The 26,077-nt window shown below is 39.1% G+C and overlaps 3 protein-coding genes across 6 annotated transcripts; 2 read left to right on the forward strand and 1 right to left on the reverse strand.

Annotated features, from left to right (window-relative positions):
* Positions 1-1,244: 1,244 nt before the first annotated feature.
* ppa1b (inorganic pyrophosphatase 1b) lies at positions 1,245-11,294 on the reverse strand. Of its 2 annotated transcripts, none has more exons than XM_054798969.1 (11): positions 10,015-11,294; positions 9,056-9,120; positions 8,733-8,786; positions 5,795-5,914; positions 5,628-5,714; positions 4,881-5,007; positions 4,659-4,786; positions 1,897-1,982; positions 1,741-1,816; positions 1,623-1,662; positions 1,245-1,554 (listed from the first exon to the last, which is right to left on the reverse strand). In XM_054798969.1, exons 1-11 carry the CDS (start codon positions 10,166-10,168, stop codon positions 1,523-1,525), a joined length of 969 nt encoding a protein of 322 aa, XP_054654944.1. In that variant the 5' UTR covers positions 10,169-11,294; the 3' UTR covers positions 1,245-1,522. The 2 variants fall into 2 exon arrangements, with proteins under 2 accessions (XP_054654944.1, XP_054654945.1); XM_054798970.1 differs by having other exon boundaries at positions 1,245-1,551; positions 10,015-11,293.
* On the forward strand, positions 10,939-17,976 carry eif4ebp2 (eukaryotic translation initiation factor 4E binding protein 2). Of its 2 annotated transcripts, XM_054798971.1 has the most exons (4): positions 10,939-11,270; positions 14,057-14,161; positions 14,580-14,759; positions 14,841-17,976. In XM_054798971.1, exons 1-4 carry the CDS (start codon positions 11,138-11,140, stop codon positions 14,870-14,872), a joined length of 450 nt encoding a protein of 149 aa, XP_054654946.1. In that variant the 5' UTR covers positions 10,939-11,137; the 3' UTR covers positions 14,873-17,976. The 2 variants fall into 2 exon arrangements, with proteins under 2 accessions (XP_054654946.1, XP_054654947.1); XM_054798972.1 differs by lacking the exon at positions 14,057-14,161 and having other exon boundaries at positions 10,941-11,270.
* Positions 17,977-19,003: 1,027 nt separating this feature from the next.
* rps24 (ribosomal protein S24) lies at positions 19,004-22,095 on the forward strand. 2 transcript variants are annotated; one of them, XM_054798593.1, is made up of 5 exons: positions 19,004-19,089; positions 19,579-19,644; positions 19,726-19,935; positions 20,237-20,350; positions 21,590-22,095. In XM_054798593.1, exons 1-5 carry the CDS (start codon positions 19,087-19,089, stop codon positions 21,593-21,595), a joined length of 399 nt encoding a protein of 132 aa, XP_054654568.1. In that variant the 5' UTR covers positions 19,004-19,086; the 3' UTR covers positions 21,596-22,095. The 2 variants fall into 2 exon arrangements, with proteins under 2 accessions (XP_054654568.1, XP_054654569.1); XM_054798594.1 differs by having other exon boundaries at positions 19,005-19,089; positions 22,016-22,095.
* The last annotated feature ends 3,982 nt before the right edge of the window (positions 22,096-26,077 follow it).

Below are 26,077 nucleotides of genomic sequence, written 5' to 3' on the forward strand. Positions count from 1 at the left end.
ACCCCACATGAGCAAGCATTTAGCAACGGAGGCAAGGAAAAACTCCCTCTGGGGAAGAAACCTTGAACAGAACCCAGGCTCTGTGGGGCAGCCGTCTGTTTCGACCGGTTGGGTTAAGACATAAAAAAATAGAGTAGAGTGATCGATGGTAGATCAAGCCAGAAGTCTTCGTCCAAGGAACATAGAGGAGTGTCTCTGATAAATATCAGCGGATCAGGGGTCAGTTGGAACCATATGCTTTAGGAAAGAGATGAGTTTTGCACTGACTTTGAAATAGGGAGAGGGTGTGTGTTGAGTGGGGGAGATGGTTCCATAACAGAGGAGCCTCATAACTAAATGCTCTACCTTTCATTCTACTTCAAGTAGTATTCTAGGAGTGGCAAGGATGTGTAAATTGTGGGAGCGCAGTGTTGTACTGCGTTGTTGGGGTTCTAGGAGCTCTTTTAGATATACTGGTGCCTGATCGTGTAGTGCTTTATATGCAAGGAGAATTTTCAACTCATTTTTAAATAGTACAGGTAACCAGTGCAGTGAAGCTAATACGGGTGAGATATGATCTCTTCTTCTGGTTCCGGTTAAGACTCGTGCTGCAGTATTTTGGACTAACTAAAGGGTCTTTAAAGATTTCTCAGGGGAACCCGATAACAGAGAAGTCACAAAAGCATGAATACATTTTCCTGCGTCTAGTTGTGGCAGGAATGTTCTGATTTTCTTTGTTTCATAAATGAAAAAATGCTGTGGTTGACACTTGTGGTATTTGGGAAGTAAAGGAAAGGTCCTGGTCGAAGATGACACCCAAGGGGGGTGAGTGGGACCATCTAGTGCAGTAATATCATTTGCAATCTTGCCTCTGAGGTGCTGGGAACCAAGGACCATGATTCCACTTTTATCTGAGCTTAATAGGAAAAGTTTGAGGTCATCCAGCTCTTGATGTCGTTAAGACACGCCTGGAGTTTGGACAGCTGGCTAGTTTGGTTTCTAATAGGTTTCATTGATGAGTAGAGTTGTGTGGACGTTAATGGAGTGTTCTCTAATGATATTACCTAAGGGGGACATACAGTATAAAGGCAGAACAATACAGGTCCTAGCACAGAACCCTGTGGGCTGCCGTGTCTGGATTCTTTATTCCTAATGCGATCTGACAAGTAGGACTGAAACCATTTCAATGCAGTTCCATTAATGCCAATTAAAATGAGAAAGAAAGCAGCACAAGTGTGGAAAAACGTAAAACACCACATTGATGATAATTTACCCAGACAAGCTTTATTAAAGCAGTTCAGTGTATCTTACATGGCACGCATATTTTAATAGGCGTTGTACCTGTGTCAGCTTTGATAAATAACGCAAAACAATTAATGGGTTAAGATGTCAGTATTCTTATTTTCCTTTTCGGCGTCACCTCTACTCACTACCCTCCTCATGAATGTCTCGTTCCTGCACCATTTCCTATTGTTAAGTCATCTTCAAGTATGCCTACGACAGATGAAGCATTCACTTTGCGTCAATCCAAGCAGCCAGCGGATTACTTCTTCTCGTAGTAGAACCACTTATCTACTGGAAATAAAGGAAACACTGCAGTGAGTGATTCTAACAGCACAAACGCCATTATTACAGTATGTTACCTGATGATGAAATGGGCTCCTCTTTTCCACACGGGCATGTCTAAATGTACAAAAAAAACACACATCCGATGACGTGAACGCGACAATTCAGGCCAAAAAACACAAGGATTTTACGTACAGCACCAACAGCGCCTTTAGCCTCTTCCACCGTGCAGCAAAAGGGGCTTTCGCTGGGCGAGATGCAGGTGTTTTTGCTGTATTGTAGAAAATGTTACATTAGCACATAGTGTACACTAGTCACGCAATATCATTTCTACAGAGTGCGGTCGTTTACCAGTTGAGTTCACCGCCATCCGTCTGCTGGCAAATCAGAGCTTTCCAGAAGTTGTGAGTGCTCTTGATCACTTCAATGGCAAAGTCCTGGCAAGAAACGTCGCAAACACAATTACTTGATGCAACACAAAATGGCTGTAGCTCATTGGAATAACACTTAAAAAGAGACAAATAAATGTCAAATGGATTGAAATCCTAACAAACGGTACAAGTTTAGTTGCAAGCAAATTCCGGTGTGTAAGTCGCAACTTTTTTCTTAAATTTTGAACCCTGCGGTTTGTACAGCGGTGCGGCTAATTTATGGCAAAATTCTAACCTCGTGACATCTCCTTTATTTCAGAACTACTACTGATTTTTTAAATACTGTGCCGCTCGCGAGTCAGTGAGGAAATACAGTAGTAGCAATTTCACGACCTATCAGTGCATTCACAACGAGCTTGTGCAGGTCATATATATATATATATATATATATATATATATATATATGTGTGTGTGTATAAAAACTGACAGTCTCACCGTGTCATCTTCCAACACTTTACTAACTAAATTCATCACACAGTAACTTAACACTCCAAAAGAATGCCCCAAAAATATACAAACCCAACATTTTAAAGTTTTTCCATGAGACATTGCGTCTGAGCAATGCATTTATTGGGCACTGCAATGACGTCAGCCTCCCTCTGGGCTCTGGTCTCCGGGTCCTATGGCTCCCTCTGGTGGACAGAGGCAGCATTGCAGCGCCATCCACCATTGTCCATGCATTCTATGCTCCTTCAGTAAAATGGTTTTCTCAAACAAAATGCATTATGGGCAAACTTTAAAATGTTTTGTTTTCCCCCCCCCCACATAAAACTCATATTGGTACATGTTTGTATATTTCTGAGGTATTTGAGTGTTAAGTGGCTGCGTGATTTGATGATACCTGTTGTGGCACTTGTTTGTCAAAATCTGGGATCTCAGGTACTAAATTTCGTGCCATCTCACATGTAAATATGTGCTTGGATGACAACAATCCTTGAATAAATACACTGATTAAAATAAATTTTTTACATTTAATTTATTCATAATAGTACCCGTTTAGTTGTAAACAAAAAAAAATCTTTTGAGTGTAGGTGTAATTTTCTTAAGACTAAAAAAAGTACTAAATTAAAATTATTAAATGTAATATTATTAATTATGACATAAAATTGTTAATTTGTTATTCAAATTACAAAAATTATTAAAAACAAATACATATAAAAATGAATTAAATTAAATTACTAATTTTAATAAGTTAAATGTTTTGGTTGACATGAAAACTAAAAAGAATCAGCAGCAAAATTTGAAAAATTAGCAGTAATTTTACAAGAATAAACTAAAAATATTAAGTGAAAAATTTGTAGTCTAACAAGAAAAAAAATCGTAATTTTACAAGAATAAAATAATATCATGAGGAAAAATAATAATATTAAAGAAAAAAAGATGTTTTTAAGTCATATTTTTATGAGAAACAAAACAATAAATAAAGCTGTCATTTTTGGAAAATTCAGTTGCCGAAAAAATTATAATATTACAAGAATTAAGTCAAAATATTATTGCAATTACAAGAAGAAAGTTTAAGTAGTTGGCAAACTAAAAATGGAAGAAAAAAAAAACAGCGGTAATAATAAGAGAATAAAGTCAAATATATATAAAATATTATTAAATATTTAAAGAAAAAAGTTGTATTCTAATGAGAAAAAATGTTGCAATTGTAGGAGAACAAACTCACAATATTATGAGGAAAATGTCATTTTAGTAGTGTAAAATGCGTTATTTTAAAGTTGTAATTATGAGAAACTAAAAAATAAATAAGAAAAAAATTAGGAAAATTAGTTATAATATTATGGAAATAAAGTCTAAATAGTATGGGAATAAATTATTCAATTTAATATTATATATTATATTTATATATTATATTATTATATTTAATACTCTACATATGACATTGTTAATTAATTATTCAAATTGGAAAAAGCATTAAATTTCAATTCAATCTCTTCTAGAAAATAAAAAAATACTGATCTATTAAAATAAAATACATTAGCAAATTAATATTGTAAGTTTTTTTAAATTTTTATTTAATTTTGACTTGGGAAAAATATTGCGTAGCACTGAAAAGCACCGTAATAAAGTCTAATTTTGATTGGAGGTGACAGTAACCTCCATTTTTGTGAAATTAAAAAGGAAAAATGTATTAAAATGAACACGTTTTAAATTAATAATCTGTATAATGATGTATGAGTAAATTAGGTTATTTTTACTGTTTCAAAAATGTTTCAAAAAGTATATTCAATTTATTTTAAATCATATATTTTAAAATATGCATTTATAAATATATTATATACACATGTACATAATATATATATTTTTGAATAACATTTTATTAAATAACTTTTCTATTAATATGATTATATTGTATTATAATATATATAAATGATTGATAAATGTATGCATCTCGGCAAGGGCCGGCTAGCGGTTTCAAGGTATACCACGGTATGAAAAAGTCACGGTTTCAAAGCCACTCCAATTATGCGTAATACCGTTCCTACGACATGAAAGAGAGTGGAGGTCCAGCACGGCCACTACGTGGCAATACTTTGTCACGCCCTGTGTTATTCATCGCAGTCGGAACTGGTCTTCGAAGTGTTGAAACCGCGGGCGTTCGCTTCCTTGTTAGCATTCAGCTATATTTTTATAGCTAACGATGCAATTCGACAAAATGAGAAGTTGTTGAGAAGACACCTTGTCCTTGAACTCCTCATTGAAAGCAAATTGGTTCTCTGGTTTCCCATCTGGCACTTTGTACCTCTTGAACCAGTCGACCGTGGCCTCCAGATAGCCAGGCTTCAGTCGCTGGACGTCACTGATGTCTGCAAATGGAGTGGCGGGGCGGGTGGGGGAGGGGGCAACAACATCAGAATGATTGATGAAAATTGAAAAAAGTTGATATTTAGAAGTCCTTACTGTTGAGCTCATTGGCTTCGGGGTCATCAGCGTTGATTGCAATCACTTTCCAGTCGGTCTCGCCCTCGTCAATCATAGCCAGGACGCCAAGCACCTTCACTTTGATCACGTCTCCGCGGGAACACACCTGACACAATGACAACGTGGCAACATCTGAAACAAGACTTGTTTAGAAATACTGTAAATGTTCTAATAACAGCTGCTATTTCTGAAAACTCATGATATAAAATAACAACTTTAATAATGAATTGGATTGCATGACAAAGTGGAAAGCAAGAGCTACAAGTCCAGTATTGTGAAAAAGTGTTTGCACCTTTCATGGTTTCTTTTTTTGTTTGTTTGCATGTTTGTCACACTTTGTTTGAGTTCATCAAACAAATGTAAAAAAAAATGTAAATTAGTCAATGATAACATAACTGAACACAAAATGCAGTTTTTAAATGAAATTTTTATTATTAAGGGAGATAAAAATCCAAAGCTACATGTCCCTGTGTGAAAAAGTGATTGCCCCCTAAAGCTAATAAGTGGTTGGGCCCCCCTGAGCAGCAACAACTGCAATCAAGAGTTTGTGATAACTTGCAATGAGTCTCTTACAGCGCTGTGGAGAAATTACAAAATAAGAAATCGGGATGGGTGCAAACACTTTTTCACACCACTGTATAGTGCCCAAAGCAGCAACAGAACCACTGTTGTAATAGCAGTTAGCAACCAGCAAGCAGTACGCAAAGGGGGGCTGCTTGGTGGTACCTTTGAGCCGATTTCACACACATCAATGGGGTCGTTGTCCCCACAGCAGCCGGTGTCTCTATCTTTGTGCCCTGGATCTTCCCACGTCTTGAACAACACAAGACACACCAACAAATAAGCCCCCAAAATGCTTTCAAAATGCAGAATTTGCATACAAAGCTGCTAACCTGAGGAATGGCTCCGTAGTTCCAGATGTAGCCCTTATGGGGGAAAACATTGGCGACGTAACGCAGCTTTCCCTTCTTCACGTCTTGTTTTATCGGGTTCAGGAGGTCTTTGGTGGCAATCTGGAAGAAGAACAAGAAGAGCAAAGGCGTTTGTGCATTTATTTATAAATCATGATTGCTTAAAGCTTCTGTTGTAACACTTTCAACTTTCCACAGAAAGTTCAGCCAAGAAATGTTGTATGCTTCATGTTGGTATCTAGATGTACATTTGATACATACATACATGTGATAACAATCTCCTTCTCAATACAGATAAGGCTAAAGAGATGATCATCGACCCAAGAACAAGGGAAAAGGAGCCACATAGTCCCCTGTTTATTGATGAGACTGAGGTGGAGAGGGTGAAAACCTTCAAGTTCCTTGGCACACACATCAGCGAGGACCTCACCTGGTCTCACAACACCCAACAAATTCTGAAGAAATCCCAAAGGAGACTGTACTTCCTGAGAAGACTGAGGAAATTTGGCATGTCCACCACAATCCTGAGTTGCTTCTACAGATGCACTATCGAAAGTGTCCTTACCGCCTCCATCACTGTTTGGTACGGTAACTGTACAACACGTGATAGGAAGGCACTCCAGCGGGTGATCAAGACCTCACAGAACATTGTTGGGGCAGCCCTCCCCTCACTGCAAGACATTTATAAAACTAGAGTCCTACGCAGAACACACAACCTCATCAAGGACAGCACACACCCACAACACTCATTATTCACACTCCTACCGTCAGGCAGACGCTACAGGAGTTTGAAGTCCAGGACCACAAGGCTGGCAAACAGCTTTTACCCACAGGCCATCAGGCTTCTCAACGAAGCACTCGCACACGCCGCACGCAACACACTCATAGCACTTTATTCATTTATTTATATCTGTATTAATGTCTCTTCTGTTGTTGTTGCTTAATTTATTGGTATATATGTTTATGTGTTTGTTTCTTATGTTCTTATTCTTTCTTGTGTTTTCTTTCTTTTCTTGGGAGAATGAACAGAATAAGATTTTCATTGCATGGTATAACTGCTGTTTTACCATGCACATGACAATAAAACTCTCTTGAATCTTGAATTTCTATACACTAAGTCCCCTACTGACAAACATCCGACGTGCGAACTTTCGGAGATACGAACACAAGCAGACTGGTCTATATTTTCATGTGTTTTGCCTTATAAATCCACATTTATACTGCTACATGCTTGACCAGCCAGTCCATATTTATACTGCTACATGCTTGACCAGCAGAGGCACTGTGACACTGCTAATGGGACCAACAGCGGAGAACAAGAGGAGGAGGCGGGGAGGAGGGGAGGAGAGAGAAAGCTACATTGTCGCTATATGATACAACCTGGACAGAGCGTGTGATTAAAGTTTATGAAGAGTTAATAGGCCTGCTTAATTCTACACCACCCACAGAACACTACCTCTTTTAGAAGAGTCTAACCACGACAACCATTTGTCCTTTTTTTTCCCAATAACTCCTCCTCCTCCACCACCACGACGTATGCTCGACCACTCCTCTTCAAAGGTAAATAACATTTATCATTACGTATTATTATATCACTTTTATTATTGTTTTTTCATTAATTATCCTCGCTTAATATTACTACTGCATCCAAACTCATATTTACATACATACACATATACTGTATATGTATACACGTACATGTAGTACCTATATCATTGGTAATATTACCTTTTCCCTGACTTAAGAACAATTCGACTAGCGAACGGTCGTCTGGAACCAATTGTGTTCATTAGTTGAGGACTTAGTGTATATAAATACTGTATGTAACACGCCTGGTCCAGCCAGCCCCGCATTCCACTCAGGCTTGAACCAGTGTCCGCAAACAGAGTTGAGGGCGCTAACCGTCGAGCTAAAAGCCCAGACTGTCAACTTGATAAGCAGCATGACTGTTCAGATGTCAGGGAGTGAGGTTTATCAACAGTATATATTTATAAAACAGTGTATATGCAGACTTCAGCCAATTTACCCTATTTTTGTGACTAAATGAAGCATTTTCAAGCATAAAAAAGACTAATGGAGGTAAAATACAAATATAAAGCATTCAGAAGACACATTCAAAGACGTGATGATGTGTAGTATTCTACACTGGTCACTAGGTGTCAGTAATGTTACACTGATGAGGCAATAGCCAGTGCAGGAAGTACTGTACAGAACAGGAAGTAAAAAAAAGAAAAACAACAAGGAACTCTCTCAATGCTAACGTGTGTGAATCTATATTATGTCTTATTTTCTCTTACTACGTCTACTATATTGGGTAATAGGGGTGTAAAGGTGACTATAGGGGTGTTACTTCATGTCCAGATATCTCTAATAATGTTACAAACTGTGTTTAGAAGGTCATCAACAGGTTTTCTATGCTCCAACTATTAAAATATTGACATTATAAATAAAGAATCCTACTAAATTCACTTATCACGGTCGGGTCTGGTACCAATTAACCGCTATAGACAAAGAATGACTTTATTATTACTGTTCCTTGTCATAGTTGTTTGTCTACACTGTCTTCCATTTGCATTGATTGCATTAATACAGCTATATATTAATACACTTGTATTCTTGCCATTGATGGACAGCCATGTTGCATTATTCCTCCACAGCAATAGTTGCCTGTTGTATAGATATTTGCATATTAATACAGATTAAATATCTGATTATTTAATTAAGTATTTTAAGTATTATAATATAAAATTACTCAATATTTATACAATTAAATAACTATTTTACAGGAACAGTATTGAATGGAAATACGCATTTTGTGACTATGATTTATTTGACGATAGCGCTTTAAATCAAGTTACGTATTGACTATCATAACAGTTATATGACACAACCCTAATTACTTTAGGAAAGCATTAACTACCTCCATCTTTGCGTTTGTCCATCTTGGTACTTCGACAACCATGTGAAAGAGGTTCTGTCAGGAGAGAAAAACATGATTTTTACCATCCATATACGCTGTACGCTAAATAACATTCCACAATACTGACTGATGTGACCATATGTTTATTATTGTAATTGTCTTGGGAAAGGGAGGGACAGTCACAAGAGAGCCTGTCATGGCCCAACAGACTATGACCTCACATTTCTGGTAAACATTACCCAATGCTACTGTCATATTGCAACAGCTGCTCAATTTCCAATGACTAAAAGAACATTTAAAAAGTATGCTAGGTGTGATTGTACCTGTCCCCCATTGGCATATATCGGTATGTCGTGGAACGGTGAGATGTACTTCCCCTCGGAATTTTCTGGAAGACAATGAAAGTCAGCGCTCTTGTGGTGTTAGTGAAATCTAACATCGGGAGGTTGCCTACAGCCAATCATGTCATTCAATATGTTCTTATGATCATGTGAAGATGTTATTATGTAATTGTATCTTATAATCACGTATTAACCACAATGTAAGTATGTTTTGGCATAGGAGTGATTTGACAGAACACCTTAAACTTAATTTTGCTTCTTCCTGCTCCTTTTTGGACACATTCCTTGTGACTTTTGTTTTTCCACATTTCTATTTTGTTTGTAATTATCTTGATGGAGACGCTTGTACTTTCTATTATTATTATTGTTGTTTGAAATAAAATAAATGAGATGAAAAAAAATTAAACGGCCAAAATAGCCCTTCTATTACAGCACACTCGTGCAGGGTTCAAATATCGTCTATTGCGTATGTGTACCCACAAATTGAGATTATTCACTTCACTTCCGTGTGTACTTGTTCTGATCGTGTTAGATTAGACTGTGTGAGGGTGCAGGTAAGAAGCCAATACACAAGTTGTGGGAAATCAGAGAGAGGGTGTTGTCCCACCACCTTCGTGTGGGACCACTCTGAACGATTTCCCATCCCGAATTAAGTTTCTATATGAGACACACTCTTGCATGTTAGTGTTTCGGTAACCTGACAAACCGGTTTAATACAACAGATAATTTACTTAAAAATTGAGAAGGAAATTTACGAAAAATACGCAGTGCGCAGGCCTACACAGTGAAGAATTTAAGGAAAACTGAGTCCAATATGAATTTTTTATGGCAACATTCAATGAATAAGTGACACGTGGGAGGTTCCGGCTAGCATTGACGCGCCCTCGAGCCCTTAGAGGAAAATAAAAAAAATGTTTTGTAAAGATGTATCCTTTACTTACTGAAGAACAGGCGATAGCTCAGGGAGTTCGGGATCCCCCTCTCTTCCACGGTGAAGCTCATGATTAAATGCTGGTTCTGATGAGGGATGGTGGCGGAAAGAAGAGTCAAGTTGGTGAGACGGAACACAAGGCGGAAGAAAGAGCGCATGCGCATATCGACGATGAGACATTCAGGGAGTGTGGGAGACGAGCACTGTAGTCGAGAAAAAGCAATGGAAGATATTTCATACGGTACAGTATACTAAAAATAGTATATTTTTATTGTTACACACACATAACTTAACTTAACTTAAGTCATTGTTGACATTTTAAAACTCCTCAGAACCGGATACATTTCTAAAAACCGAAAACATAAGTAAAACCTACACTAGGACTACATAGGGAAAAAAGTGAAGATGGTCAACTCTTGAAAACGTAGTGGCCAGCAAAAGTCTTCAGACTTCTCCTCGAAATGAATACCAAAGCAACAAAGTTGTACACATATCGGACCTTTTGCAACAGTTGGGATGAATGTTAGATTTTCATCGTAGAAAAATGTGTGCGTGCCTGGTGCTGCAGAATGTTTTCAGGGTGTTCTTTAGTTGCGTACAGGCTGTACTGTGCGGTACAGCATGTCTCTAATATAATTTTGTCTCGACAAATTAGCTCGTATATGACACGTAGTACTCACAGTTTGATAATCACTGTGTTGGCGTATAGGCCTACATGTATAATATGATAATAATTTGATTTTTATATAGCGCTTTTAAAGGGCTCCAATGATGTATATCTTTTAACTAATTAATTCTAGTCACAAAATACATACTCGTTTTTTATATGCCATAATACATTACAATGCCTGATGGATGGAATTGTTATATTTAATATTTCCCAGGAAGTGGACATTTAGGTAGAGGCCGCGCCTCATGACGCCACATCCGGCCGCCGCTTGTCGTGCTTCCTGCTCTGCTGAGGGAGGGGACGGTGCTGACGGCTGGGAGGACGCGAGGAGCGACAAGAAAGCCTTGGGAAAGACACAAGAGAGCGGGGGAAACGGCCCGGATTTCCACCGTCCGTCGGGAGATAAAAACAACCCCAAGTTTCCGCAGCGGCCGAAATTGTCACCGAAGAGGCGCCGAAAAAAATGTCGACTAGTCGTCAGCTGAGCGAGAGCAGGGCCATCCCGACCAGGACGGTGTTGATCAACGACACAACGCAGCTACCTCATAACTATTGTACCACCCCTGGAGGCACTTTATTCTCTACCACTCCTGGAGGTAAGTCGTCATATCGGGGAACGCGCCAGGATAACTAGCCCTGCTAGCTTAGCATTGCTGCTGCTGTCATTATGGTGGCCCCTAGTTGCATTGTCATACTGTCCAAAACAAAAACAAATATAAGCCACGCCCCCTCTCCGCTACCTGCTCTGTGATTGGCTCGTTTGCAACGCAGGGGTTCTGACGTTAGCTATGAAATCACCTTTTTATTAATTCGCATTGGGATCACTTGCACTATATGTCAGGTGAGTATAGTGTCCAAAGTGTGGTCTGGGGGCCATATTTTCAGCACGCAGCTCGTTTTCCATTGGCCCTCGGCAAATTCCTAAAAAATCACCAGTGTGATGTCTGAACAATGTTTGAACAGCTCAACAAAAAACATACACATGGCATATTGGGTAAAGTAAACGTAGAAGAGAATTGAAAAACATTGCTCTCATCACGCCAGTATCGATCCGATCTTGAAACTACCCCCGGCATGGGTATCATTGACATTATTCACACAAATCAGCTGTACTCCAGTACCATGATAATAATAAATTATTATTATGGTACTGGAGTACAGCCAGGCTGAAAGGTGAATCGGAAGAGCACAGCGCAGCTGTAATAAAGCTATTCTGACTGCTGCGACAGGTCAAAGTATCCACTAGTGAGAGACGTATGAATTTGATTGGTTTGGCAGTGATAAAGTGCTGGATCAAGCAAAAAGGTCAGCAAATGTCACTTTAGGAGAGCAGCAATCACCTAAAGTGTTCCTTTATTTCTAACGTTAGAGTGAGGAATGTGCATTTCTCAACTTACATAATGTTTTTTTTTATTCCTTTTGATAAATATGCAATTAGAGTAATAGAAAATAATATAACTGTGTATAAAGTCATGCTTTTTGGAGAAAATCAATGAAACTGTAGAAGAATATTCGATATAGCTGTCTGTATAGCTTAGGTTCCCCTTGCAAACAACACAATAAAGCTCCAAAGGGGTCAATCCTGACGACTAAACTCATCATATGTAGTTTTTGGGGTAAGTGTGTTTTTAACTCGTGTTTGCTTTTTTTTGACAAAATAAATAAATAACAGCATACATACAGCAAGGCATCCTTCTAGCCAGTTCGTACTTTTATACTACTTCATTTGTATTGCGAAACATAGCTTTTCATGTTTTTTCTCACTTTTTTAATGCATCATGGTCATTTGTGCAAGATCTACAAGGACGTATTTTTTCTTATAATACTGTATATAATGTTAGACTTTTTCCAGCCAATATTCTATAAAAAAATATTATTTTTTTTCTTTAATATCTCACTCATAATATTACGAGTTCATTCTTGTAAAATTGCGGGCCTTTTTTCTCATTAGATTCAGACATTTTTCTGTAAATATTTTTTCTTTATTGTCATAAAATTACAGCTGTGTTTTTCATTTCTGTTGTTAGTTTGTTTTTTTCATTTTCCAACTAGTTAAATTTCTCGTTCAATTTTCTTCTCGTAATTTTCCTCTCATAATATTTTGACCTTATTCCTGTAACATTCTGATTTCCCCAGCTTAATTTTCCAACAATTACAACTTTATTCTATGTTATGATTGTTTCTCATAATATTACGACTTTAATACATCATTTTTAAAAATATTTCAACACCATGCTACTAAAATGATGTTATTTTTACTCATAATATTACAAGTATATTCTTTTAAAATTGCAACCTTTTTTTGTTAGAACACAATGTTATTCTCGTAATATTTAGTTTTATTCTCGTAAAATTCCTGCTGTTTTCTTTCCATTTCTGTTGTTGCTTTTTTGAAATATAATTTTCCAAATATTTTTACTTTCTTGTAAAGTTTTTTCTTGCAATGACTTTTTCCCTAACCTTCTCTTGGTTGAGATGTGTCCGGTGATTCACTGGCAGTCAGTCCAGGTTGTACACCGCCTCTCGCAAAGTCAGCCGGGATAGGCTCCGGCTCACCCGTGCCCCTAAACCGGGGGTGGGCAAAATTTTCAACTCGCGGGCCACATTGGGTTAAAAAATTTGTCGGAGGGGCTGTCTATATACAGTACAGTATATGTGGTCATCAAACAAAACGACATACTTGCTGACGGTGCAACGAAACAAAAACACAACACATCCACAGCAAGTTAACGCATCACATGAATCAACTACTTGATAAACAACAACTAAACGCTAAATAGACTTGTCACGATAATCGATTAATTGAACAATAAAAAAAAAAAAGTAAACAGGTCAATAATTATGACGGCCTGGATAAATTGACATGTGCATGTATGCGTGTGTTTCACCTGCTCGTCTGTGGATGACAAGAGGGTTCACTCTGCATCTGACTGTGCGCATTGGTTCTATAGTAGAATGAACAGAGAGAGAGTAAACCCTCCTGTCCTGTCCTCCATTGCTCGGAGACAGAGCGGAGTCAGCGGCTTTACAGCTTCTCCTCTGCCCGGCTGAGTGTAGGAATGAATGAATGAGTGAGCGAACGAGTCAAGGCGGTGAGGCGTTGGACGTACTGCCCGGCCGAGGTCCCACCCTCGAGACCTATATACCTCATCGTGATTGGTTCATTCAGCTCCGCACACAACAAGTGTCATTCATATCAAACTTGCGGGCCACACGAATATTAATCTTTCATATTAAGAAGGGGGCCGCAAACTATCGTCCCGGGGGCCGCGAGTCTGAGACCCCTGGTGTAGGCTGCATACGCTACCACTCATGGATTTGTGACTCGCTAAGGCATTAATAAAGTTGATAGAAAATCAAAAAAAGTTGGTTCCATTCCCAGTGTCACAGTGCCCTCTACTGGTCAAGCTGCAAACTTACCTGCAAATGCAAACACGACAGCCTCCATCTCCATCTCCCCTCGCCAAGAAGACAGTTCTGTCTCAAGGTATGTTGACATATTACGACTTGTACGTAACTTACAAATAACGTGTGTGAATGGGCGTCAACGATTGGATAACTTATTGCCCGCGGATGCGGGACGTATGAATCATACGTTGACATACGTTGAAAAGTTTTATGCAGGCACAAAATTTTTGGACGACTTAGACGTACTACGACATATGCCGGCGTGCTTCCGCATGCTGTTAACATATACAAAACTTACCCATAACTTATTCGACGTACGCCAAATTTATCATATGTTGGCGTAAGCTGGCTAAATCGTCAAGGTGTGACAGGGCCCTTAGACACTGTTCCCTTGATTTTGGCAATGTTTTTTAGGTGATGATGTTATTGATTTAATGTGGCTGTCTTTGTTTAAACAAACAAAAGAATGAATAGCGGCTATGTCATCTGGTTTCCAGGAACGCGGATCATCTACGACCGCAAGTTCTTGCTGGACATGCGGAACTCGCCCATAGCCCAAACCCCGCCGGCCCACCTGCCCGTCATCCCTGGTGTGACCAGCCAAAACACGCTCAACGAGAACCGCAAGAACGAAGCCAACAACCACATCAACAACCACGACGGGAAGCCAGCCACCGGTAATGTCGCCTCTGCCACTGAAACAATCCTCCAGCCGCTTCATCATAATAATACGAATGCTTTTCGTCTTTGTGTTGAAGGTGACGACGCTCAGTTTGAAATGGACATCTAACAGGCCGCATCCGCAGCAGTAACACCCCAAAAAAAACCTCAACAAAAAAAACAAAGTAAATGACCTGGCACGCTCCGGTGTGCCAGAGGCTTGGCTTATTAGAAACCAATGTTGTTGCGCCCTCGTGGCAGCCATCTTCTTTCGCTCTCCGCCTCCTTGCTGCTGGATGTAACGTGTGTTTCAAGTTGTGGGGGTTCAGTGCGTGCCGGTACTGGGAACTGGGTTTATTTGAATAGATATCCGTAGCTACTGTACTATTCCACCACCACACCAACGGAGCTTATCATGCACACTTTCATGGCTCCTCAACAGAGCACACTTTAAAACCAATAATCTCACCGACTCCAGGGAGGGAGTGGCTTTTTTTTTTAATTTACTTTGGCCTTAAATCTTTGATTTTCATTTTTGGAAAGCAAATCATTTATTTTCTTCCCCTTATTTTGGATATTGGAACCACTTAAAAAGCTCCACAATGTGTGTAATGTGTAACGGTCTGGTTAAAGGAATCTTTTTTCGGTGTGGCCCCTTTTATTGACCCCTGGCACATTATAAAAATATAACTTAACAAGAAAATAAAAAAAATGGCAAAAATGAAAAAAAAAAGGTAATTTTACAAGAATCGTGTCAAAATATTGAGAAAAAAGGTGTAACCCAACAAGTAAAAGTCGTAATTTTACCAGAATAATGTCATAATATTATGAGGAAAAATAACGTCATTTCAGTAGCATTATGTTGAATTATTTTTTTTTTAATGAGATTTTTTCAAAGTCCCAATATTATGAGAAACACACAAAACAAAAGTTTTAATTTATGGAAAATTAGGTAGCGGAAAAAGATATAATGTTATGAGAATAAAATCAAAATATTATGGGAATAAAGTCCTAATTATGAGACAGCAGAAATGGGGAAAAATAGCTGCAATTTTACGAGACTACAGTCAAAATATGGACAGAAAAATGTTTACAAACAAAATAAAATTTTAATGTTGGGAAAATTGGGTTGGGGGAGAAGTTACAGTGTAAAATGGGAATAAAGTCATAATATCAAAAAGAACATTTACAAAGAGAAGAAAGTTGAAATACTTGGAAGATTTAAAAAAAAAAAGCAGAAATGGGGGGGAAAAAAAGAGCAAAGACTGAAGCTGATACCAATAATAGGCTCTTTTGCCTTTACCACAAAGCTGAGATGCAGTTTTTTCTTACAAAAATATCAAAGTTTTTAGCATAGCTTTACAAAATATCAAAGTGGCCCTTCCACCCTTTCATTTTCACTATGTGGCCCTCACTGGGGAAAAGTTTGGACACCTTTTGGGGAACACTTTTGTACCGTTCCACTACTTAATAACGCTAGCCTGTGGCATTTATTATGAAAGGTTCATCTTGAATTATGATGTTTTCCACTATAATTGAAGGCAGCGAGCTAAATCGTCCCGATGTGAGAGGTGTCCATAGTGCATTTGTGGCCCCCGCTGCTCGTTTTTCATGGGCCTGCAGCACATACCACGCATAAAATGAAGTACGGCCAACGTGAACGTTGCAAAGAAATACTGACACCTGCAAACCAAACTGTCCGACTTCCTGTGCGCCTTTGCTTTCTGTCGTGATGAACGTGTAGCAGACGGGACAACGGCGGCTTGTATTTCTCTTCTGAGCAGGCTATGTCCAAAAATCTACTACATTTTTATATTAAAACCCTCAAAAAGGCGATTTAGTTGCTGAAATAAGAATAATAAGTCCAACAAATGGTTGCCTTTACCACAAAGCTGAGATGTAGGCTGTTTTTTTAATTAATTGTATTAAATTACTCAGCGTGTTGGATGGATTTTACGTGCATAATGCCCGTCAATCTTTATATGAGCTTCCCGGAATGGAAAAAGTTTGGACACCCCTGCCCTAAATGGTAGATAATCTTGGTGGACATGTTATTAATAATCCCCTGCAAGGACAAACTCATATCTTTTTTTCCCCCTCCAGTTCAAGTTAAAGAGCTTTATTGTGCATCTAAACTACAATTGCAAAAGGAGCTGGGAAGTTTAGCTCAGAAATTGTGAAAATGTTGAAAGGTGGACACTTTTGGGGGAATTAACTGGAATTTTGTGGTCATTTCCTCAAGATATTGTATACAAACAAAGCATTACATAAGAAAGGCATGCAAACTACAATAAATACTTTAGTGTGTTCTCAATTTTTTATTTTTTTTTACAAGTTCCCTGTCATAGCCTGACATGTAATTTTGCAAACATTCCCCTTAGTTCCCACATAAAGTGTCCCTTTTTTTTTTGCAACTTCAAACAGGGAGGTGATACTTGAATATTTAGACCTTTTATGTGGAAAAACAACCCAGTGTTCATTTTTGCGTAAAGGTTTGTTTTTGGAAGACTTGAAGTGATCCAGACATGTTGTATGGATTTTATTTTCTTTATTCAAAAAGTACAGTTTTTTGTAATGAGGGTTTTGTTTGGCTGGAAGTGTTTTGTTGAGCTTGAATGGTGCCATCTGCAAATCTGTCCCCCGTGTCCTTAATCCATTCTACTCGTAATGGCCGTATTTTATTTTGTTTTTTCTTGTGTCCTGACAGTGTGCCCACGCCTTACTTAAATGCAACGCAGTGCATAAAACCTACAGCTCATCAATTTGTACTACTGCAAACAGATGTTTATTTTTTCACTGTAAACGTTGGACATTGTATTCAGCAACAGAGCAACAACAAAAAAATCCCCACAAAACAGATTCTTTTTTACTTTATTTCTGTTCGTTTTCCTCAAGCAGGTGTGGAGGAGGATGATGTGAAGGATGAGCGCCCCCACGTGCTAATCTAGTGATTGTTTTGTTCAATGAGAATGATTCACCCCCATTCGAAAGTTATACGTTTTTATCTGTGACAACATTCTAGAGCGCAAAATTTATTTCAGATCATTTTGGTGGGACGGTGAGGGCTTAACATTATGTGATATATAATTATCTATGTAAAAACTATTTGGAACAAGCTTATTGTAACTTTCTGTTCTGATTTAAGATAACTTTATTTTTCATGTTTTCATGAAACTTCAAAAATGCCAGTGGACGCTGTTGCTACAAGATCAATAAAGTTCTGTAACAAGGAAAGCATGGCTGTGTTCTTTACGACGGAGTATTTGGGCCTCATTGGAAAAAAATAATAAATTTGATATGAAGCGAACAAAGTCATACATTTACGAGGAAAAAAAGGCGAAATATTACCTTTGCCCAAGGCCAAACGTCACATAAGCCCTCCCTTTTTATAGCTGTCTCAGGCAATGCCTATTACGACGGAGTATTAAAATAATCTGAGATTTCAAGAATAAAGTCTTGAATGTACAAAAAAACTATCAATATTACAATTATAAAGTCCTACATTTACGAAAATAAACTCGTAGATTTACGAAAAAAATGTCGTAACTTTTTGACACAGGCATTGCCTGAGACAGCTATGAAAAAGGGGCACTTGTCTGACCGTTGGCTTTGGGCATGTGGAGGGGCGGGGTGAGGAAGGCGGAAGTGAGAAAGTGTACATGCTAATCTGTTTGTGCTCAACTGCTCTGGTTTGCTGTTGCCACCTTATATAAATAATAGCTAGCCTGAAGCAAGAGGAAAGTTTTCTTCCATCCTGCTCTATTTTCCCTCTGACACGTTATTCGAGTAAATTTACGTTATCTTTGTAAATGTACAATTTTTTGTCGTAAATGTACGACTTTATTCGTGTAAATTTATGACTTCATTCTCGAAATCTCAGATTTTTTTTAATGTGGCCCTCATACTGTATATAATATTGGATTTGTAACACACTTGGCTGTAACATAATTGTCTTGTAACTTTTGGAAAGGGTATTATTTACGCAAAAACATATTCTAGATACTTTATATTTTCATTAAGCTTTTCGAATGACAAAGCCTGCGGAACGTGTTCTTGCTAAGCATTGCATCAATATTGCATTACTGACACTCAGTGGATAACTGAAAAATGGCATCAAGCGTTGCGGTACATTTCCTTAAAGCTATCGCCTTGTTTTACATTTAATTTGTAAAACCAGGCACAGACACATATTTTCTTAGTTGCAAAAAAAAGACGTTGTTGTATTTTTCGCTTTTCTGTCAGGCGAATCCACGAGGCCCTCACCCTCTTTTCTGACAGGCATTAATCCGGTCGCCTGCTGGTCCTTCCTCCTTTTCTACGTCGCTGCGCGAGGCCGCTGTCAAGATGGTGAGTTCTGAGGGCTAAAGCGCAACTAAAATCTACTCATCATCTAGTCAATCTGTTTATAATCACACATTGTTCCCAGACCAAGTGGTAGTTTACGTCCCAGTCTGTAAATTGTTACAGATATTGACGTTGTTTGTGGTGTCTTAATGGAAATGAACGGCATCTTGCAAATGCTAAGCTACATTAGTCAATATGCGACACGGAATGTGTCTGTTGCGGTTGCAATTGATAATTTCACGTTTTATCTAACCTATGTATATTCCCCGTAGTATAATAGTAATTAAAGACCTAATTACACATTTACTAAATCCATATTAAAATTTGAAAGGTTTCTCTCGGTGGCGTTAGCATTCTCAAGTGCTATCTGTTTTGAAGCCCTTAGCATAGGTGTTGTGGCATGTAAGCCACCTGTGATGCTAACATGTTAGCTAACGTTTTAGTTGGTCAGACTGCCGTACTTCATGGCTGTTTTCATATTGTCTTTCTTAGAACGACACGGTTACTGTAAGGACACGCAAGTTCATGACAAACAGGCTGCTTCAAAGGAAGCAGATGGTAAGTTTTTCTTGCGTTGTATGATCCCATCAAGTGGATTCCCTTTTTGGCTGCTGTTCATCGCCTGCCCTTGTCTTCCAGGTTGTCGATGTCCTGCATCCGGGCAAGGCCACAGTCCCAAAGACTGAAATCAGGGAGAAGCTTGCCAAGATGTACAAGACCACCCCTGACGTGGTGTTCGTCTTTGGGTTCAGGACTCAGTTTGGTGGCGGCAAGACAACAGGTTTCGCCATGGTCTACGACTCCCTAGATTACGCTAAGAAGAATGAGCCAAAACACAGACTGGCCAGGGTGAGTCAAGGACCTCCCACCCCACCATTGATGTTTAAGTGTAGCTTGGCTTAATCACCCTAGTAAATACTAACATCAGAACATGCCCAGATGCAATTGAATCTTGGATATCATCAAATTGTGACACAAGTACTATTGGTGGTATGCAGCATCGCTTTAGTGGTACTGGTAAAACTGTTCATATTCTAATGCTTACATACTGACAGCATCATTTAGGTATTGTATTTCATGTGTGAAGCATGAGCGATAATGAATCCTTCCTTACGTTTACATGTGAATATTTTGGATGTCTGCCCCTAAGCATGGTCTCTATGAGAAAAAGAAGACCTCAAGGAAACAGCGCAAGGAACGCAAGAACAGAATGAAGAAAGTGCGAGGCACCAAGAAATCCTCTGTGGGCGCTGCCAGCAAAAAGGTATGTCGCACTACTTGAGTCAGTTTGTATTTACAATGCGCCACTGCCGCACTTACAAGTCCCGTCCTGTTGACGTAATTTTGTCGTTTTTCCAATGTTGTCAAATGTTCTTCGGATACCGTAGAAGGTAAATGTTCACCAGCAGGCCCGCTCCTGTGTCAGTTTGGAATAATAGCTAATCTTCCCTGACCTGTTAAAACAAACTTCATGCTAAGTCCACATGCACCTGGGTATTTGTGAAAGTACAGTACCAAAAGTTTGGTATCCAGTGTCGCCAAACTTTTGACTAGAAGTGCTATTGTAGAATGAAAGCCGAGTGAACCCTCCTGTCGTCTCTCTTTGTGTAGTAACAAGTTAGCTTCGTGAGGCAGCATATGCTAAGATGGAATGACTGCACAAAAGCGATAGTTTCCAATGCGAATGCCACATCGGGACACAGTGGGAATATTTTGGATTTAAATAGAATGAACAAGGTGAGCGCATGAACACCGACGTGGACAGTTTTCTCAACTGAGGGAAAAAAAACTACCGATGGCAGCGCCTCGGGCAGCGGAGCCTTCCTTAGGACAGTCAAAGCTTACTGAGGCATTTTGTCCACAGATTAAATATAAACAAAATAGTGCGTGATCACAGACAGTGTTGCTCGCTACATTGCAAAAACATACATACTTCTGTCAAGCTAATGTGGCTCAAACAGGTGCACTATACTTGAGTACCATCTAGTGGTTTAAATGTGAATTACACCTCATGACATGTCTAATATCGATTATTGACGATAATTGGTAGCACAATTATTGACCAGCAAAATTTATCGTGGCAGGCCAATGTGTGTTCTAAATCACGGCTTGACATCTTGTGTGCCTGTGCACGATAGACCATAAACATGCGTGTTTAGAAGTACCTGTGTGTTTGTGGACATCTGGATGAAGAGCCTACCATCAAAGTTGACAGCTGCTTAAAATGCACTATCTAAGGTCCTACTCTTACCTTTAGTGGTTTGCTTCCACACACACTGGATGAATAACACAGTAATGTTTGAATAACAAACCAGTTGGACACTTTCACACCAGTTGCATCTCCTACAAATGCAACTCACGTGCTTGTAAAACAAGAGTTGTGGCGTAGTTTTAGTTTTAATCCACAAACCCTCACACATTGTCCTTGTGAAATTGCCATTGTGGTAACTTTCTGTTCCGTTTTTTTCTTCCCGACTTTGCATCCCACGGAATACTTGTGCAGAAATGAAGTGTCAGGTATAAATATAGAGTAGGAGCATGGAGTGCCCGTGTTTTGCACATCCAAAGCAGATAGGTTGGAGCTGTACCGTGCATGTCACACCCAGTTTACCCTCCCCTTTAGTGGTTCCCTACTCCTGTGGTTTCCAACTCCCTCTGCCTCAGGCCTTTGTACCACTGGACCGTACCTACGATAGCTAATGTTTTAACAGACACTTGCTGTCAAGCGGAACACAAGTGTCTTTGGTTGTTTAAGTAAGTGTGGAGCAGCCTGACCAGCGTGTCCTTACCTCACCATAATGAAACACTGTTTCATGTTAGTCACTATCAGTGTGTTGTTTGGAGCTTCGCTCAAATCTTCATCCTAATACCAGGAATAAATGTTCTCAATAAAGCTTGGATTAACTTTGGCTGTTTTCTCCCCTCCCAGTGAGCCCCGCCAGCCCAGGATGCTCTTCATGCTCAACATGTTGTTTATTGTTATCAAATAAAAGTTTGGAGAAAAAGACAGTTTCTCTTGTAATATATTTTTTTAAGCTTTTCTGCCTTGTAAGTCACACTCGTGCAACATGTCACCAAAATAGCGACTGTAGTTTATGCTGTAGTACCTCTGTTGACCACACGGCGGCGCCCCTGTTCATAATATATTGATACTCAATTTGTCATTTCATGCTGCAAAAACCCAGACGAAGGCATTGTGTTATACATTCAATACTCAACCTTTTGTTCGTTTATGAGCACTATTCGGAGCTGAATGCTGTATATCTCATTTTCTGCCGTGTGACATTTTAAGCAAATTAGCATTGAAACACCCCAAGAGACTGGAAATGAAGCAATGAAAATGCCAGGGAATGTACCTGCTAGCCCCCACCTCCCCAACCCCCACCTAAAATGTCATGGGCGAAGTCAATTGAAGAGTTTTCTCAGGGCATCAAATGGATCGAAGCTTGAATCTTGAGTTGGTTGGCTCTAATCCGAGCAATCTGTACCAGTAGTTTGGAGGTGAGGACTGGAACTAATTAGGATTTGACCAACTGTACCTGTAGACCTGTCCTAATCAAATATCTACTACCATGACAACCAGAGAATAGTGGGAGGAGGCACACGGTGAGGCCCAGCCAGGTGCACTGTATTCGAGCACATGCTCTGAGCAGCAGGTCTGCCGCCACTGAGGTCTCTGGCAAACCTTTGGCAATTTCTCGAACGCCGCGGCGCTGCCGTTTCAGGTGGCTGGCGGTTCACATCACAGGAGCGCTTGATTTGCTCACCAGTACAGTTAATCTGGCTTTATTGCAGCTTTTGTGTTTTTTTTTTTTTCCTTCAAATGATCCGTTATTGGAGCTATTTTTAATGTTTTGATTTATCGGTATGACTTAATAATTCCCTCATATCGGCCCGATAATTATCGTGCACCCCTAAAATAAAAACATAACATATGAAATACAAATACAGCAGAAAGCCACAAAATAAAAGTCCAGTAAAAAATAAGTGAATAAATGGTAATAACTGATGAATATAACAAGCAACATCAAATATGTTTGATATATACTATATATTTTATAAAAAAAAAACAAAAATCCATCAATTTAAACAGTTGCACACTAACTGTATAAGCTACATTTACATATGTAAATACAACCATATACAGTAGTACCTCGCATAACATAAACCTTGAACATAAAGAATTTATGTAAAGTTTTTGCATCGTATTAAAGAAATTCCATATGACAGCATCAAGTCGGTGCAAGGCTTTTTTTTTTTTTTTCAATCAACTTTATTAATGCCTCAAGTCGGTGCAAGTTCAGACTAACACTTGGTGACGTCTTCTGACGCATCACGCTCTCAGTGGCTGATTTTCGGGGCGCCGCCTCCGTTCTCATCTCATTGGCTGATTTTCGGTGCACCGCCTCCGCTCTCATCTCATTGGCTGATTATCGGGGCACCGCCTACGCTCTCATCTCATTGGCTGACTTATACAGCACATACGTGAGTTTGTGTGAGAGACAGGCTTCTCCCTTCAAACTGCTTCCTCTTTGTAGTCCCCCTTAAACTAACTTAAACAATTAAGTTAAATTAGAAATAAAAATTTTGCACACAGCATTATCGTGTCGTGCGTGTGCGTTTGTCTGTGAGACCAGCTGACTCGTTTCGACTCAGGCTAGTCCTCCTCCTTCCTGCCTCCACTTGCGCTCCTGATCAAGACATCTCGTGAACGGTAGGATTGTTTTTGTTTTTCAGTTTTATTCATTTACAGTAATCTTATTTATTACCTTATTTCATATTGGAATGTTACTCTACTATGTTTATGCTAACGTTTTCTTATATTTTCCCACCATATTTGGTGGACTTTGAATATTTTGAAGTGCCAAAGGGGTGAGTTTGGGAAGATCTTGGAACGGATTAGGCTAGTTACATGTATTTTACGCTTCGTATAACATAAAGGTTCTCGGAACGGTTTATTTACGTTGTAGGGGCGTCTACTGTACAACCATATACACATACAAGCATATACAACTACAGTCAAACCTGTCTTAGCGGCCACCTGTATAGAACGGCCACCTGCCTATAGCGGCCACTGAAAGATCCCCCGCTGCGAATTTACATGTTATAGACCCTGTGTACAGCAGTCACATGTCTAACGCGGCCAGTGGCCACCCATTTTGTCTCCCATGGTCAATATTTGACCGCATATAGCGGCCAAATCACCGACTCAAGTAGAAGCTTCATGCACGAAAAAGTTTAGTTTATCAATCAATGAAGCCGTCGTGTATAGACTTTAATTACTGAGTCCGAGCTCAGTCACAATCATTCACAAGATCCACACAAACTGTCAGTTGTTCCACATAAAAAAGCCGTCTTCTTTTGAGCTTGCTATTTCCTGGTCAAACATGTAACTTTAAGAGCATTTGCACCAAAACATGACCCCAAAGTACGCTGGGAACAGGACATGCTCCCAGCGACACTACAATACAATACAATACTCCATGCATGCTAAACACGCTAGCATGCATGCTATCGTATGTTTATAAAAAGCAGTGGGAGCAAAACTGAGTTTGGTTGTACTTAATTGAAGTATTTTAGAATGTACTCACGTTTTTTTTATCCATCCTCATCCACAAATCCATCAAAGTCCTCATCTTCTGTATTCCACACAAACAAAGCCGTCTTCTTTTCCGTTCGCTACTAGTCTGTTAACTTGTCAGTGTTATTCAGCTCCAAACCGTAGTAAGGGCGACCTGGCTCCAGCAAAGAATGAAACTTCTCCTGTTGCTTCTGCCAACTTTATTTATTGAATGCGGCCACCAGAGAGCATCTCAGAACACACACATATCTCGTCTCTTCTTCCTGCTTGCCCACAAGGCAAAGGTTAAACAAGCCCCACTACATAGCTGTCCAGGCAATGCCTGTAACAAGTGACACAGTTTATTTCCTAGTGTTAGACAATGTGCACTGGTCAATACTGTAATGCCGCTTGTTGTGGGGAAGGAGAGACTCATGTCGCCGAAGCTCTTTAATGGCTTTATTAACAGTGGAGAACACTGCAGGACTTTACATCCACGCCAACATAAACACACTTCCCAACTCTCTCGAAACTCACGGCTAGCACTGAGCCTAGCTCTCCTGCTCGGGACGTCCACCGTCACTTCCTGTCACTTCCTGATGAACTAAAGCTGTAATGACACTCTGCCGTAGAAAAAGTAAAATATTAAAAACAAGCATAACACATTACTAGCACAGCTTTGTTCTGTGGGTCGTGGATAATAATAACAAGCCTAGTAGTGCTGTACAACTTTTATCCGCAGTCCCACAGTGCCCTCTACTGGTCAACATTAATTCCTCCCCCTTTTTTTTCTTTTTTTCCATCTACTGGTCAACATTCAAACTGGACGCCAACCTGTCTATAGAGGCCACCTGTCTATAGCGGCCACTTTTGCAGTCTCCCTCTAGTGGCCGCTATAGACAAGTTTGACTGTATATGCATAGACAAGCATATACAAGCATATGCATATACAAACATACATATACAACCATATACATATACAAGCATATACAAGCATATACACATACAACCACATAGATATACAACCATATGCATATACAAGCATATACAGTACATATACAAGCATATAAATATACAAGCATATACTGTATATATACAAGCATAAAAATGTACAAGCATATACAGTACTTATACAAGCATATACTGTACATATACAAGCATGTACTGTACATGTACAAGCATATACATATACAAGCATATACAGTACATATACAAGGATATACATACACAAGCATATACATATATAAGCATATACATATACAAGCATATACATATACAAGCATATTCATATACAGGGACAAGCATATGCATATACAAGCATATGCATATACAAGCATATACATATACAACCATATACTGTAGATATACAACCATATGCATATACAAGCATATACATATACAACCATATAGATATACAACCATATGCATATA

The sequence above is a fragment of the Dunckerocampus dactyliophorus genome, chromosome 14 (assembly GCF_027744805.1).
Source record: "Dunckerocampus dactyliophorus isolate RoL2022-P2 chromosome 14, RoL_Ddac_1.1, whole genome shotgun sequence".
Lineage (NCBI taxonomy): Eukaryota > Metazoa > Chordata > Actinopteri > Syngnathiformes > Syngnathidae > Dunckerocampus > Dunckerocampus dactyliophorus.

Excerpts from the sequence above, each read along its gene's own strand:
- rps24 (XM_054798593.1), top strand. Across the intron at positions 19,645-19,725 it reads TGCTTCAAAGGAAGCAGATG|GTTGTCGATGTCCTGCATCC; the intron begins GTAAGTTTTTCT and ends CTTGTCTTCCAG. Across the intron at positions 19,936-20,236 it reads CAAAACACAGACTGGCCAGG|CATGGTCTCTATGAGAAAAA; the intron begins GTGAGTCAAGGA and ends TCTGCCCCTAAG.
- ppa1b (XM_054798969.1), bottom strand. The coding sequence starts at position 10,168 with ATGCGCATGCGCTCTTTCTTCCGCCTTGTGTTCCGTCTCACCAACTTG. Across the intron at positions 1,817-1,896 it reads GATGGCGGTGAACTCAACTG|CAAAAACACCTGCATCTCGC; the intron begins GTAAACGACCGC and ends TCTACAATACAG. Across the intron at positions 1,663-1,740 it reads CTAAAGGCGCTGTTGGTGCT|ACATGCCCGTGTGGAAAAGA; the intron begins GTACGTAAAATC and ends TTGTACATTTAG.
- eif4ebp2 (XM_054798971.1), top strand. The coding sequence starts at position 11,138 with ATGTCGACTAGTCGTCAGCTGAGCGAGAGCAGGGCCATCCCGACCAGG. Across the intron at positions 14,162-14,579 it reads GAAGACAGTTCTGTCTCAAG|GAACGCGGATCATCTACGAC; the intron begins GTATGTTGACAT and ends TCTGGTTTCCAG. Across the intron at positions 14,760-14,840 it reads CGACGGGAAGCCAGCCACCG|GTGACGACGCTCAGTTTGAA; the intron begins GTAATGTCGCCT and ends TTTGTGTTGAAG.